This window comes from Limanda limanda, chromosome 9 (assembly GCF_963576545.1).
Source record: "Limanda limanda chromosome 9, fLimLim1.1, whole genome shotgun sequence".
Taxonomy (NCBI): domain Eukaryota; kingdom Metazoa; phylum Chordata; class Actinopteri; order Pleuronectiformes; family Pleuronectidae; genus Limanda; species Limanda limanda.
The window spans coordinates 3,316,527-3,332,433 of NC_083644.1; the positions used below are offsets into that span (position 1 = coordinate 3,316,527).

A 15,907-nucleotide genomic window follows, 5' to 3' on the forward strand; every position below is an offset into this window, starting at 1 on the left:
CGACAAGTTAAATTAATAAAAGCAGTTGAAAAGAAGCATTGGACGTTTTTCTTGAAAACAAATCCCCGGAAATAAGAATAAGAGTAAAAATGCTTCCCAGTTGTTTTTATTGTGTCCTCTGGTTTGATTTTATTCTCCTGGACATTTCTCAGATTGATAATAAACTGATCACCTACCGGAGAGAGAGAGAGAGAGAGAGAGAGAGAGAGAGAGAGATCATTATATTAAAACAACAGTTTGTTTTTCCTCCGTTTGAATAAAGACATTAAACCTCTGAGGTGTTTTTCGAACCGTTATTTTCTCCTTTGAAGCTCGTTCGCACCCCCACGATCCGTGTGAGAGACATTTGGACGAGTTCAAATTAAAAAGCGTCACCTCGAGGTTCTTCTCACCCGGCAGCCAAACGATCTCCATTTAACCTTTAATGAGTCCACACACACACCGACACACACACGGACACACACACACACACACAGTTGGGGGGGCTCTTTCATGTCCATCTGTTGACTCAGAGGTTTCTCTCTCTCCCTCCCTCTCCTCTCTCTCTCTCTCACTGTGGATCCTGATCGTTGAAGCTTTGGCTCTGATGACGGATCGAGGTCTGAATCACGCAGGTGTGAAAACTTTTAATTTAGGAAAATCCCCCAAAATTCCCACGAAGGCCTGAAAGCGACAGAAATCACAGAGGGACCTTTTCTTTTTTTAGTTTTGTGCCATTTTGGATCATTCCCACTTTTACGCACAAGCTCCTAATGGTTCAGAGACAATTTATTCAGATGTTTCCACCACATGATAATAAATAAATTAACTTATAGTGTTTCTCTCGATAAGATGAACTTATTAGAAAGTCTTTGGTGGTGTCATTAGGTGGAGGCCTGTGTTTTTCAGCCATTTGGGCACACTCTCCCCAGCGCCTTAATAACTCCTTTAAACTGATGAGGAGGAGGAGAAGAGGAGGAGAAGAGGAGGAGAAGGAGGAGGAGGGAGGTGTAGTAACTTTTATCGACGCGCAGCTTTTCCACAGGTTCACTTCGTCCTCCAATTGGATGATGGCGCACACTTTTCTGGGAGGAGCAGCCGCAGCAGCCAAAAGGGAGGAGGACATGTGAAGGGTAGAAAAAAAAACAGAAAAGCAGAGAGTAGAGTTTCTCCCTCGCACTGCTCCAGCTTCACTTCCAGCCTCCTCCGTTTCCCCCAAGGCTACTCCGTGCGGCTCCGGTTCACCGTGGCGAGCTGAGGTTCGAACCCGGAGCTCCAGGAACCTTGAAGAACCGAACCAGAACTCTGCCGGAGCTGTGAGAGGTTTTACGCGCCGCTTGGAGAGGTTTTACGCACCGCTTGGAGAGGTTTTACGCACCGCTTGGAGAGGTTTTACGCACCGCGCAGGATGCAGGCGCGCTACTCCGTCTCCAGCCCCAACTCCCTGGGAGTCGTGCCGTACATCAGCAGCGACCAGAGCTACTACCGGGCCGGCGGTGGGTACACTGGGATGCCCGCACCCATGAGCATGTACTCCCACGCGGCCCACGACCAGTACCCGGCCAGCATGGCCCGCGCGTACGGACCCTACACCCCCCAGCACCAGCCCAAGGACATGGTGAAGCCTCCGTACAGCTACATCGCCCTCATCACCATGGCGATCCAGAACTCCCCGGAGAAGAAGGTCACCCTGAACGGGATTTATCAGTTCATCATGGAGCGGTTCCCGTTCTACCGGGACAACAAGCAGGGCTGGCAGAACAGCATCCGGCACAACCTGTCCCTCAACGAGTGCTTCGTCAAAGTGCCCCGGGACGACAAGAAGCCCGGGAAGGGATCCTACTGGACCCTGGACCCGGACTCCTACAACATGTTCGAGAACGGAAGCTTCCTGCGGCGGAGGAGGAGGTTCAAGAAGAAGGACGTGCAGAAGGACAAGGAGGACCGGCCGGGGAAGGAGAACCCGTCCTCCCGGACCCCGGATCCGGGTCCGGGCTCCCAGCCGGTCCGCATCCAGGATATAAAGACCGAGACCACCGGGAGCTCCACGCCGCCGCAGGCCGAGTCCCCGACCCGGAGCACCGTGCCCAAGACCGAGAGCCCGGAGTCCAGCTCCAGCTCCATGTCCACGGGCAGCCCGCACAGCCTGGAGCCCCCCCCAGACCACCAGCAGCACCACCAGGCCCCGGCCGGGCAGGGCTTCAGCGTGGACAACATCATGACCTCGCTGCGGGGGTCTCCGCAGGCCGAGCTGTCCCCCCCACTCATCGCCTCCCCCCGGACAGGGATCACCCCCTCGCTGTCGCTCAGCTACTCCCCCCCCAACCAGAGCTACGGGTCCAGCACCTGCAACCAGAACGGCCTCTCCACCTCCAACTCCAACTCCAACCCCAACGCGACCTACCACTGCAACATGCAGGCCATGAGCCTGTACGCCGGGGATCGAACCAGCGGCGGACACCTGGTCCCGTCCACCACCGTGGAGGAGGCGCTGCCCGACTACTGCACCACCGCGTCTCCGCTGGGCCACGGCACCGGGACCCAGCAGGGGGGCGGCGGCCAGCAGCAGGACCACCACCACGCTCACCAGGGCCGGATCGCGTCCTGGTACGGGGACCTGAGCCACCTGAGCCCGGGGTACCAGGGGCACCACCAGCAGCAGAACTTCCACTCGGTGCGGGAGATGTTCGAGTCCCAGCGGATTGGGCTGAACGGTTCCCCTGGCAACGGGACTAGCAGCTGTCAGATGGCCTTCCCGTCCGGACAGTCCCTGTACCGAACCTCGGGAGCCTTTGTTTATGACTGCAGCAAATTCTGAACACTACGAAAAATAAACTCTTAATATATATTTTCTATATTTTTTTTTCTACCTGTTGGTCTTTGCCTCCGCGGACAGACACCGATCTGTTGTCGCTTCTCCACAGACACGTAAGTTTCCTTCCCTCTCACTTTGAGATTTAGTTTTTTTTTAAAAGAAGAAGTGTCAAACAGCAGCAGCTCGTTGTGACTGTAAATTAAATCTAATATAGTAATTTATTTTTTAAAGGAGAAAAGGGGGAGTGGTTGGATGTTGAGGACCAAACACTTTTTTCCAGTTTTCTGATTGTGCCTTTATTTGTCCTTGTATAGAAAATAGAGGGGAACCCTGTAGCCTGTATTTTATTCATCTTGTCTTATTTGTTTTAAAAAGAAAAAACCATATTGAAGGCATTACAACTGTTTCTTTAATAAAGTGCCGTCTATTGGATTCTAATTGGAGTGGTTTATTAGCACAAGAAGAAGCGTGTGAGTACAAACAGAGGCTGATGATGAAGAATAATCAAATTTGTTTGATTTTCAAATTATTCTCAGTTGCTAAATTGCTTTTTAAAATGAAGGCCACTGAAAAAAATAATACATATTGGGGAAAATACGCACAAGATGTGTAGTTTCAGTGGCGTTACTTCTTCTTTAAGGTATTTTAATTCCCATAATTTGGATTTTTCAAAGTGTAAAAGCAAAAAAATAACGATATAAAAGAAGAATTAAAGGTTCGTGTGAATATGTGGTTGAATAAGAGATGTTTTATTTTAAGGGTGTCAGGGTATTTGCGTCCTGCCCAGTGAGGAGGAGGAGGAGGAGGGATAGGGTGGGGGGGCTGATTCATGCTCCTTTTCAAACTTTCACTGAGAAGCTGGAGACTTGATTTCCAGCTCAGTAAATAAATACACGTGTAGCAGCGGAATGAAGCAACTGAAGGAGCCAGTCAGCAAAACAAATCCCTCATTACAACCGTGTGTGTGTGTGTGTGTGTGTGTGTGTGTGTGTGTGTGTGTGTGTGTGTGTGTGTGTGTGTGTGTGTGTGTGTGTGTGTGTCTGTGTGTGTGTGTGTGTGTGTGAGGGTTTGGATGGAGGGATGAAGGAGGAGAAGGTTGTGGATGTTCATAAGGACACTGACGGTCCTGGTGAAGATGATGAAGATGAGGAGGAGCAGTGTGATGAAACATGTCTGCTGATGTTTGTTTATTCCTTGGTGACGTAAGACCACTAAAGATAAATAAATAAAAATCCAAATTTTTACCAAGATTTAAATCCTTCATCAGGCTTTTGTATTTTTTTTTTTTTTTATTCTCAAGTATTTAGTTCAAGTGCAGATTCGCAGTTCCAGAAATCCAGATTATTTATTGATCGATGAAAATACATTATACAGAGTTTTTATGATTATCTAACATTAAACAATCAGCCAGTAAAATATAGATTAACATGATTATTTGCGATTTAAAATATCACTGAATATAATATTTAACAATGTGAATAATCATAAAAAATACGGAAGTACGTGTACAATCAGAATTAAACCTGAACCTCTCCTGAATACAGTAAATACAACAACATTTATATTAATACTACTAATAGTAATAATAATGATAATTATAATAATCAGATTATTAAAAGTCTGTGTTTTCCCCCTAATTATGACTGTTTAAGTTTTTATTAATAAACGAATACATGTATATTTCTTTCATTTAATGATCGAGCTCTGGAAGCGTCTCGGCCTCAACCTGCGCACTGACTGTGTGTGTGTGTGTGTGTGTGTGTGTGTGTGTGTGTGTGTGTGTGTGTGTGTGTGTGTGTGTGTGTGTGTGTGTGTGTGTCTGTCAGTTTCAGGGGTTTGAGATTTCAATGAGCAAACAATCACAACAACGTAAACGCTGCTGCAGCTTCTCCTGAGGAATCATCTCAGGATATCTCATTAAAACACACAGAGGATCAACGCGTTCGACTAAATACTCTTTCTTATTCATATTATATATTATTATATATGATCATAGAAATTAAGACTGTTGCTTCTAAACAAAGTGATTGATGCTCCACTCGAAGTCAGGAAGGAAGTTTCACTGCTGTGAATCATTTCTCATCATAAGGACGAGACAGGAGGAGGAGGTGGTGGAGTAGGAGGTGAAGGAGGTGAAGGAGGAGGAGGTCAGAGGAGAGGATGTCAACAATGCACTTCAGGAAAAGATGCTAAAAGGAGCCTGAAGCAGAGTCTGGCACCTCCTCACCCGGAGCTCCTCCACCGGGTCTGGCTCATCCAGAGCTCCTCCACCAGGTCTGCACCTCCTCCACCAGGCCTATCACTGCCTCACCTCCTCCACCGCTGCGTACAGGGACAGAACGAGTCCATCAAACCTCCTCCCGCTGCCAATCAGCTGTAAAACTCCACTAACGCGTCATCAAAACGCACAATTAAGGAATTATTCGTGTATCTGTCCTGATTGAAATCCGAGGTCGAGCAGCTTCCGCCTGGAGGGAACTTGGAGAATCCTCCGCACGATGTTGAACAGACTCCGGAGGATGTTCCGAGTTGTAAAGAAACTCGAGCTCCCAGCGGCTGCTCCCAGTGAGTGACAGGCGGAGGAGCTTCTCCAGGGAAACACCTGGAAACACCTGGAAACACCTGGAAACACCTGGAAAAACCTGGAAACACCTGGAAACATCCGGGAACTTCAGGAGAGACTTGGAATCCTCACAGAGGATCTGAGTGATTTGTTTATTATTTCATTTTAAATGCTCCAATAAACAGATTCCACTGAATTTAACTTGATTAAAACAGAAGCAGTTTACAGACCCTGTTATTAGATATTCCACATTTTATTAAAGCAGAAGCAGCTTCTGTGTTATATTTAATTTTAAGCAAATTTCTGGAGCTGGAACCAAATCGAAGAAATAAATTTGCCCAAATTAGGGATTTTTACAAACAACACATCTGCTCTAAAACCCTGTTAAACCGAAATATATTCGCAATAAATGTGTATTCGATATTAATATGTGACTTTAGTCTAATTTAAACAGAATATATTGAATTTAAAAACTAAAGGCCTGAAGAACTAAAAGCAGTAAATCTGAGGCTCGTTAAAATGAAAACCTTCAGAACAAACTGTCACTTTCTCACACACTCTGGCCTGTGTCGTGTGTGTCTGTTTGTGTTGTGGTGTGTGTGTGTTGTGGGGTTGTGTGTGTGTGTGTGTGTGTGTGTGTGTGTGTGTCGAGAGAGTTTAATCCCCGCAGACTGGAGCGATGACTGAGATCCCAACGCCTGCTCTTTAATTTCGCTGGATTCTGGCACCGACATGTTGCTGTCTGGGTTTTGTGCCTCCTGTGTGTGCGTGTGTGTGTGTGCGTGTGTGTGTGTGTGTGTGTGTGTCTTTGTGCGACTTCCATGATGAGTTAAATCCTTGATCCCGTTTCCACATTAGACCAATTAAAGATTTAACGATGAGTAAAATATTGCAGAGGAAGATTTGATTGATGCGTCTCAGAAAACTTTTATCTGCTTGGATCATTATTTGTATTATTATTAATAATAATAAGGCCTTTCTAACTTTCTCAATATATTTTAATCCAGTTTAAAACCTGGATATCATCTTATTATTATCATATTTAAAAACAAGTTTAAATTGTGCGTATTACATTTTAATTCAGTTTAAAACTCCACAGCCTGAATTATTATTATTTTTATCATTATCTGTAACTGAATTATTGATATTTTCGTATTTGTGAATGATTTAATCCAAACAAACCACAGCATCCAGCACCAGTGGAATTAAAAGATAAATATATATATGAGGTTATTTAAGATTATAATATGTATCGATGCTGCTGGAAGTGAAGCGTGTTAAACTGTTAAATCCTCAGATTCTCTTCTGTCTGATCCAGATGGGATTCGAACCCTCTCCCTTCTCATTGTCTCTGAACACATAAACATATGAACATTTGAACATATGAATTATGAACACATGAACTCTCTGGTGTCTCCTGGTTTCTCAGTGAATCTGCTTCTGACTTTAATCCTCTGAACGTGTTTGTTTAGCTGAAGCGAACTTTTCCTCCTCAGCAGCAGATCCTCGTTTCTGTTCTTCCTCTTCGCGCCAGCAGCTCCACACGATCACAGGCTAATTGTTGCTGAGGGCTTCACGCTGCACCTGTGTGTGTGTGTGTCTGTTAGTGTGTGTGTGTCTGTGTGTCTGTGTGTGTGTGTGTCCAGCCACATCTGGTTCTCATTTTGCGGCCCAGACGCTGATCTCCACAAACACCATCACACAAACTTCTTATTTTTTTTAAATGTCCCAAAAGTTTCGTGGCTAAACTCTCAGACAGAAAAATATGATCACGTGTTTCTTATATATTTATTTTATATATACAGTCTATAGTTTCTTCCTGTAAGTAACTAAGTATATTTACTGGAGTACTGCGGAGTAGACAATTACTTTTTTATTTTATTAGAGGTTTCTATATTTTCCAGTTCCATCATGTCCAGGTGGAAACGCTGTGATTTGTAGTTTCATTTACAGAAAGAAAAAACGCTGCATTGTTTGAAATTAAACATTATTTATTAAATAAGATAAAATCAGCTTCATATTGTATTAAAATAAACTTTAAATGCATCAAAACAAATAAAAAAAACAGAACATGAAACACTGTGCTGCAGAGCAAATACAGTTCATACTTTTATCAGAGTATTTGATTTTTGTGGTTCTTTCACTGAATTATCTGAATACATCGTTCAGCTGTGGTAACTTCACCAAAATACCTATGAATACTGCTACAGGCTGAAAAAAATATTAAATGTGTTTTATCATGCATATTATATTATTCAGGATTTCAAATCTAATACGATTTAGGCTACAGCCCATTTTTTTTAGATGCATATTATATTTGTAATAATTCAACAGGATGCAGAGAATAAAGAATCCATTATATAGATAAATTGAACAATTTAAAAACATAACTTGCAGAAACAGGTTTGATTAATCTAAAAGAGGAATATTGTCATGCAAACAATAAATTAATTATCTGTTTTTAAAAATGTTTTAACTGCACATAAATTACCACAGATGTTATTGTGGAAGTTCCACTGCAGACACAGAGTTATTATATTAAAGAGAAATAAAAGCGAGTAAGTTTAAATAACTTGTGTAAAAGACGGAAACTGTCCCCGGAACTTGTCCCCTCGTGTCCGCGTCCACATCCGGGTTTAACGGCCTCGAGCTCCAGCGGCTGAAAGCGGGTCTGTTCGAGTCCCGAGCGCGAGACACACGCACTTCCGGTCGAGTGAAAGAGGCCAGTGTGCTGGAGGGGAGAAAAAATAAAAAAACCTGGAAAGCTGGAGGGAGAGAGAGAGTAGGAGGGAGGGAGAGAGAGAGAGAGAGTAGGAGGGAGAGGGAGAGAGAGAGACAGTAGGAGGGAAAGAGAGAGAGAGGGAGAGAGGGAGGGAGAGAGAGAGAGAGAGAGAGAGAGAGAGAGAGAGAGAGAGAGGAGGGAGAGGGAGAGGGAGAGAGGGAGAGAGAGAGAGAGGGAGAGAGAGAAAGAGAGAGGGAGAGAGGGAGAGAGAGAGAGGGAGAGAGAGTAGGAGGGAGAGGGAGAGAGAGAGGGAGAAGGAGAGAGAGGGAGAGAGGGGGGGGGGGAGAGAGAGAGAGAGAGAGAGAAGCCAGACGACCTCTACACAACCTGGACAGACACACACACACAGACACACACCTGCAGGATGTTTTTTTGCAGTTTTCTTCTTCTGCAGCTCTGAAGAAACAAAAACACACAAACAAAGAAACAGCAGCCACCACCTCAACACACACACACACTTTTTCATCCTCAGGTGAACTCGTCTTCATCACCGCTTTGTGTGGAATTAAAAAAACACACAAACAAACAAAGAAGCAGGAGCCAGCACCTCAACACAAACACACACACACATGCACGCACACACGCACACCTTCATCCTCACGTGAACTCGTCTTCATCGCAGCTTTGTGTGGAATTAAAAAAACACACAAGTGAACAGATATGTGAAAAATCTCTTTATTGCACCGCCTCAGTAATAAAAACCCTCAGATTCAAATTCTCCGATCAAGGATTAAATATGTTCTTCACGTTCACCTTCTAAAAAGACAGAATATTAAAATCAACTCAGACCACAATTTAAAAAAAAGACAGAAATTATAAAAACATAAATAACCACAGATCCCCCCCCCCCCCCCACACACACACACACACACTGACATATACATGATCCGGTGGAATGTAAAGGCCTCTTCGCTGCGTGTCGATAAAACCAAATCAATCATATAGACATAATCACAAGGGACAAACCTGGACAAACCTGGACAAACCAGGACAAACCGGGACAAACCTGGACAAACCAGGACAAACCGGGACAAACCGGGACAAACCGGGACAAAGGCCACGAACGATTCAATCAAACTTCTTCATGAAGACAAAAAATAAAAAGATCATTTCATTTGGAAAGGTAAAAAAAACTCAGCGTGTTGCTCAGACACTGGAGTGCTACAGCTGCAGGACGGAGCCCCCCCCCACTACCACCACCACCCCCCCACTCAGGCTGTGGGGTTGTTCTTCATCAGCTCGATGTCGGACACCATCATCTCCGTCACCAGCTCCTGCAGGGACACAGCAGGGGGCGGGGAGTCAGAGGTCAAAGGTCAGCCACGGAGGTGAATTCAGCAGTTTGTGTGTTTTACGTTGATGAGAGAAACTTTCTCTGTGAGTCTCATAAACTCTCTGGTGTCTCTGTGTTCTGGTTTCACACCAGTTCATTTAGGTCAGTTATGAACTGGGTGGTTATGGTTATGAACTGGGCTCTATCTGCTGTTTTTATGCTTTTTATTTCTCATTTATTTACCACATTAAAAGTGTTTAACTTTCCAATGTTTGGCATCTTTCTCTCAAATTTATAACACAATTTCTTTTACACTAGTTTATCAACGTGTCCGATTCCAGGAGATTAATAACTACAGCTTCAGTTTGAAGAAAATGAAGTAAAGTATTATATATTAATATCTGAGACAGAAACTAAATTTCAGCTTTAGTCATCAGATACAAATTTTGGTAACACACGTTTCTGACATTATTCAGAAACTTTCATTATTGTAAACTCAGTGGAACACAATTAGAAATTTAGATTTTTAACATTTACCATATTATAACACGAAGTATAACAGTAATCTCTCCATTCTGTGTTTTTTTTAATTACAATTAATAAAATCGATTGTGGAGCTTTAAACAAAATGAGTAATTTCAATGTAACTTATAAAGAATAGTGTGAAACTGAACTCAAGTGTTTTACATAGTTTCTCTATGAATTACTTTGTCCTCTGTGGTCGATTCTTCTTTTAACCTGATCCCTATTTGTTATGATGAATTTAATAATAAGAAATCTGTGTTGTTATCACAGCCGCTCTCTGAATACGTCCTGTAAATACATAACAACATAAGTGAACCTTCACTGTCTCTCTACACGCGTGTGGAACTCTTCACGTGTTCGACTCTGAGATCAAACTTCCTGCAGAAGCTCCAGGTGCGTGTTCACCCGACGGGACGCTCACCTTGAAAGTGATTTTCGGCTTCCAACCGAACTTCTCAAACGCTTTGGTGCTGTCACCTTGTAGGTATTCCTGTTAGAGAGAAAGGAGGGAGGGAGAGAGAGAAAGAGAGAGAGAGAGGGGGGGAGAAAGAAAAACAAATCATCGGTCATGTCGGATCTGGAGGAGAATCCTGCAGCAGCTGATTTGTTGCTGATGTAAACAAGCATTGGATTCGACTCAATGTCCGAACTTGATGTCTTCACAGGGTGCAGGGCATGGGTGGGGGGGGTGAGGATTACTCTCTGTCACACACACACACACACACGGTATCTCCCTCTCGGGGGGGAACTGGGAGGTCACAGAGTCTCACTGGCCATCAATCCCAGCTCCCGGCTCCCCACCCGGGCGGTGCCAGAGTATGATGAATTGTGGGACTCTGGTGGTGTAACCCCCCCCTTCACCCCCCCCATCCCAGGACCCCCCACTAAACCCCACCCCCGCGCCCCTCACTCATTTCCCCCCCTGTTGTGTTTTGCACCGGGTTCAGGATCCATGAGACCCGGCCTCGGACCACCAAAGAGCCGGAGGAGGAGGAGGAGGAGAGAGAGAAATCGTTCTTTCCTCCACTGGCTCCTTCTGCTGCTTCTATTTCCATCTCTGTATTTCTGGGGATTTATTTTTTTTTCATCTTTCATGCATCAGTTTGTGTCAGGAACACATGTGTCGGCCTCCGGAGGTCTAATAAAACTCTGCGGTGAAACACGATACTGAAGAATCTCCTCTTTTTTTCAATTAGCTGCTGATACTGTACGTTCCTTAATCCTGAAGCTGATTCCAGCGCCAGAGGAAATCCTTTCTATGGAAGGTAAACAGAGACTTCAGCTGTTATTTATCTGCTCTGCTGCACCGTTAACACAGAGGCTCAGATCATTCACATCGCCAAAAGGTATCTGGACACATGAACCTCAGTGTGTGGAAACTTGAACATATAAACCAGAAACCAGCATATTCTTAATATTCTAATTTCTCACACATTTGTCAACAATGTTTCCTGCTGTCACCATTAAATACATCGTCAGAGGCTGATATTTATATATATTTATTAGGGCTGGGCAAGTTAACTCGTTTTAATCGAGTTAACTCAAGTGATGAGTTAACTCGATTAATTATTTTATCTCGCATTAACTCAGGTTTGATTATTTATTGTTTTATTGTGAAAGTCAGGCTTTTATTTTGTGAAAGTCTGTTGCTGACTGCTGCAGAACAGGAAAAAAGAAAATAATTGGCGGATAAACAATCGAGTTAACTCATCACTTGAGTTAACTCGATTAAAACGAGTTAACTTGCCCAGCCCTAATATTTATATTTTTATCCTGCTCATAGTGTATTCATCGTCCTTATATCTTACAATTCCTGTTAATACTGTAATATTTCATATATATTTCTACTGTACAGATCTTATTTATTACATTTTCACTTTAATATTCACGATACTCTGCACTTTTACTGCCTTTTTTTGCACTTCTGGTTAGATGATAAACTGCATTTCGTTGCATATGTACTTGTACTGTGCAATTGACAATAAAGTTGAATCTAATCTAATCTAAAAAACTTGTGTATCGTTTAACAATTTAAAGTATATTTAATATATTGAGAGTTATTGTCCAGTGTGAATCCCCCCTGGACATGTATCTGTAGATCTCACCCACTAACACAGACTGGGCTGAACTGGACTGAAGTGTAACTGGTGTGCACATGCACAAGGAATTCACAGGAAACAACACACGCACAACTTGGACAGACTCTGGCAGATGACGAGGATCCCGTGCATGTGCACACGGCACGTCATGTGAGCGCCTGCCAAACAAGTCCAAACAGCTACAGGTCCACACAACCCTCAGAGAGTCAGACAACTCCATAAACTTGTCATTTCCACTTGTTTTACAGCGACTACGTGATTAGCGTTACCGCCGGAGCTTTCTGCCAAATCGACAAGAAGCTAGAATCTTGAGGTTTGTGTGGATCTGCTGCCATAACAGCCTCCGAGCTCCGGCTCAGCTACAAGAGCTTTGGAGGGTTCAACACTGATGACTGGCTCATGGGTCCTGGTCAGGGTTCTCTGCAGACCAGTCCCGGTTCTTCATGGACCCAGTACACTGGGGCAGTGTCATGTTAAATAGAGAAGGGGTCTTCCCACAGGGTTCCTGACACAGAGTTAAAAACACACCAGATTCCCATTAACTGGAACTAGGACGTCTGACCCAACCTATAAAAAACAGCCCAGGAGCAAATACACTGGGGGCCATAAAGAGCTGGGAGCAGTGGTTTCATCTGACGCTGGACCTCTTGAACATGTCTGTAGTGGGAGATCTTATTACAGAGGAACGCTCCCAGCAGCCCTGGTAGAGATCAGCCTGTTAGAGAGCAGGGACCCACATCTCACAAAGGCCTGAGACACTGACACACACATGGGGAACAAGCACCGGCCGGTTCCGTGTGCGACGCCGAGCCGGAGCTGGAACCCTGGTTCGGTTCCGGGTGAAGCTCCGATGCAGACAGACGGATGAAAGCAGCAGAACAAACTGCTCCTTCTCATGTGAGCCGCTCTGTACATTACTCATATTCATGCTTTTCTGGCTCCGGAGCTATAACTGGAAACATTTTCAGACTAATTACCTTCAGCAATGAGACGTAATTTATGATCTGACTGAATGTAATTATCATGGAGCGACTTACCCCACAATTATATTAAATAATCCACTTGCTTTATAACCGTATTTGCTGGAGCCACTGGGAACAATTTGGTTTCAGGTTTTTTGAGAATAAAACAAAAACAACTGGTCACGAACACAGAGTTTGATCTGAAGTGAATAATCTTGATTCTGATTCGTGTGAAGCTGTGACATGTTCTCTATACATCTATTATTGATCAGAGGCTCAGTTTCCTACCTGATATGAGCCCGAAGGAGGCAGAGGCCAAAAATGGAAGAGGGGGGGGGGAACATGCATGAAAAGTTGGCAGTGAAAAGAGCTCTGAAGGAGCCTTTGTTTGGATTCTGTCTGAGTTCATATATAAAGTGTATGAAGTCAAACAAACTCTGAGCTTGTGGACGTAAAGGACGAGTGAGGTCAACATGTCACTGAGGCTCAGACCAGACTCTTAACTGACCAATCAGTGAGCAGCTGACAAACCCTGGAAGCTAAAGCCACAAGGAGGAACTAAACTGGACTTTATCCTTTTCCAATAAAAGGAAAGAAATCACTAGTCCAGTAGAAGCTGAGCCAAGACACAGAGAAATCAATGTTGAGAAATATGGAACAAAGTTTAACCACATGAACGTTCCAATATCAAGGTATTCAACAACCAGAGGAGCTCTGGTATCTGTGCTGGCATCTTACTGGGACCAGCTTCAGACACAGAACGCTAACCTGCGTCTTGGATCATCCTCCTCCTCATCTCCACCTGAACCTGGCAGCAGAACATCTGTTGAAACCGGACGCTCGCCTGCTGAGTCTGTCGCCGTTGCACAAACCGCACGGTTCAGCCTCCAGGAAGTTAATCCTGCGCCTGGTGTTTCTCAGGCAGGATTTCTGCAGGTGACAGACAATCTCACCCTCGTGAAATCCGTCTGCAGGGCGGCTCAGCGCTGGAATCAGACCCGCTTCCAAACTGCTAACAAGAGCGTTCTGCGGCCAAGTGAACTCACCCCAAACAGAGCATGTAGCGAATAATTCAACGTGAACTACTAACAGATGGGGGCACAATATAATCTTCATATGGATCCGATTTGGAACCAAACCGAACGTTTTGGTACATCCTGTTTAAAGCAGCGCTCGGCCCAAGTCTGAAAATATGTAGCGCTGACAATAACAACTGGTGGAATGAAAACTGGAAACTGGGCCGTGACAAAACGTGTCCGACGTCTTCTGAACATTAAACAAGTCAAACTGAAGATATGAAGAAGATGAAGATCTGACACCGTGTTGCAGGAGGAACCAGAGACAACAGTCCATCAGAGCTGGATTCATCCAGAAGAGCAGAGGATAGAGAAAGAGTCCAGCTCCTGGTGTGGACCACAGTAACATCAACAAGTGTTTTCTTTTTTTAATGGTATTCTAATGTCAGGGATTATCACAAAAACATAATTCCAAAGGTTAAAAAAACGACGAGACGCTAAGAGGATGCAATGAAAAACAGAAACTCAACGAGAAAAGTCTGCAAAGTCGGGTGAAGACTGAGCAACTGAAGAGTTTCAGGCTGGAAAACTGGAGCTGGAAGACAAAATGAAGGAGGAGGACACACTCCACAGCAAGGAGATGGTTCTATAACACATCATCAATGGGATGATGACATCATATACCAAGGTATTTCCGAGGATAATGTTTTAAACAATCTAAGAAAACTAGTTCTGAGGTGAACTTCTCGGGTCTCTCAGAAGAAACATATATATTTCTTACTGTATATATTGTTGTTTTGTTTTTATGTACAGTGCACCAACCATACCATGGCAATTTCCAATATATGCAAATATACGTGGCAATAAAAAGAATTCTCACTCATCCAGCAGAAAACAGATCAGCAATAAGTCTGATGAAGAACTGAAAATCTGCCACAAGGTTCATTTTAATCGTTATTTAACTCTCTCTTATAATTTCTCTTTAATTAATTAAATTCTTTTATTATTTCCACATTAAGTTTAGTTTTTCTTTTGTTCCGTGACCTCACAGACTTTGTTGATAATATTCTGTTTATACAAATTTAGTCTATTTACATTTATTTATGAAAATAGTCTGAAATAAGTATTTTAAATTCTTTTATGATTTTATTTCTTTGCTGGACAAAAAAATTTGAGAACTTTAAAAAATCTACAGTTGCTTTACTACACTGTTCTTACACTTATAGAAGAACTTTAAAGAATAGCAGTGTTTTCTGGACCCGCCCTCCGAGTGCGATATCCTTTCCCACATCTCCCGTCTCTCTCCCTTTCTCCCGACACTCTCTCTACTCTAATAAAGACGGGAGGCCATAAAAAATAATCCTTGGAAATGTAAGAGTGAGAGACAAATAGAGTGCGATCATGCTCCATAAAGCACACAGGCAGTAAAAAGGCGCTCAGAGCAGGCATTTAACGCAAAGGAATTCTGGTATCACTGCGAAGGCCTTTCAATAAATCACACGCCACACCGAGGCTGACCCCCCCCCACAAGGGCAGGCACACAAACATGTAGCCGCATGTAAACACCAGCACAAGTCGTATGTAAGGACACGTAGAAGGAAATAATAAAAAATAAAAAGCTCAATGTCCCTTAATTACATTTGTTTTTCTGGTCTTTCTGGGAACTCTGGTACGGGAGACAGATCAAGAGCTCGCCAGAGAATCAAAACAATCCTGTCCTCTCTCTCATCTCTCTGAGGGCCGCACGCTGGGAGGCTGTGATGTGGGTTTGGACGTCCAGTAGCGTCTCTGGTATTTGTACAGTAGTGGACATGAGGCTGCCGAGACTTCAAAGGAAAATCTGATAAAGCGGCCGAGAACGCAGCGAGAGCCCGGAGCCCACGGCCTCTGTGT

The 15,907-nt window shown here is 43.9% G+C and overlaps 2 protein-coding genes across 2 annotated transcripts in view; one reads left to right on the forward strand and one right to left on the reverse strand.

Annotated features, from left to right (window-relative positions):
• Positions 1–1,387: 1,387 nt before the first annotated feature.
• Positions 1,388–2,797, forward strand: LOC133011038 (forkhead box C1-A-like). Its single transcript, XM_061078719.1, has one exon. It carries the CDS (start codon positions 1,388–1,390, stop codon positions 2,795–2,797), a length of 1,410 nt encoding a protein of 469 aa, XP_060934702.1.
• Positions 2,798–9,350: 6,553 nt separating this feature from the next.
• gmds (GDP-mannose 4,6-dehydratase) overlaps positions 9,351–15,907 on the reverse strand; it is a 158,887-nt gene continuing 152,330 nt past the window's right edge. The window contains exons 10-11 of the mRNA XM_061078521.1: positions 10,359–10,427; positions 9,351–9,413 (exon numbers count right to left, since the gene is read on the reverse strand). Of these exons, the coding sequence (XP_060934504.1) occupies positions 9,351–9,413; positions 10,359–10,427 (132 nt within the window). The remainder of the gene's footprint in view (positions 9,414–10,358; positions 10,428–15,907) is intronic.

What these genes read in the sequence shown, in the direction of transcription:
- LOC133011038 (XM_061078719.1), top strand. Translation starts at nt 1,388, where the DNA reads ATGCAGGCGCGCTACTCCGTCTCCAGCCCCAACTCCCTGGGAGTCGTG.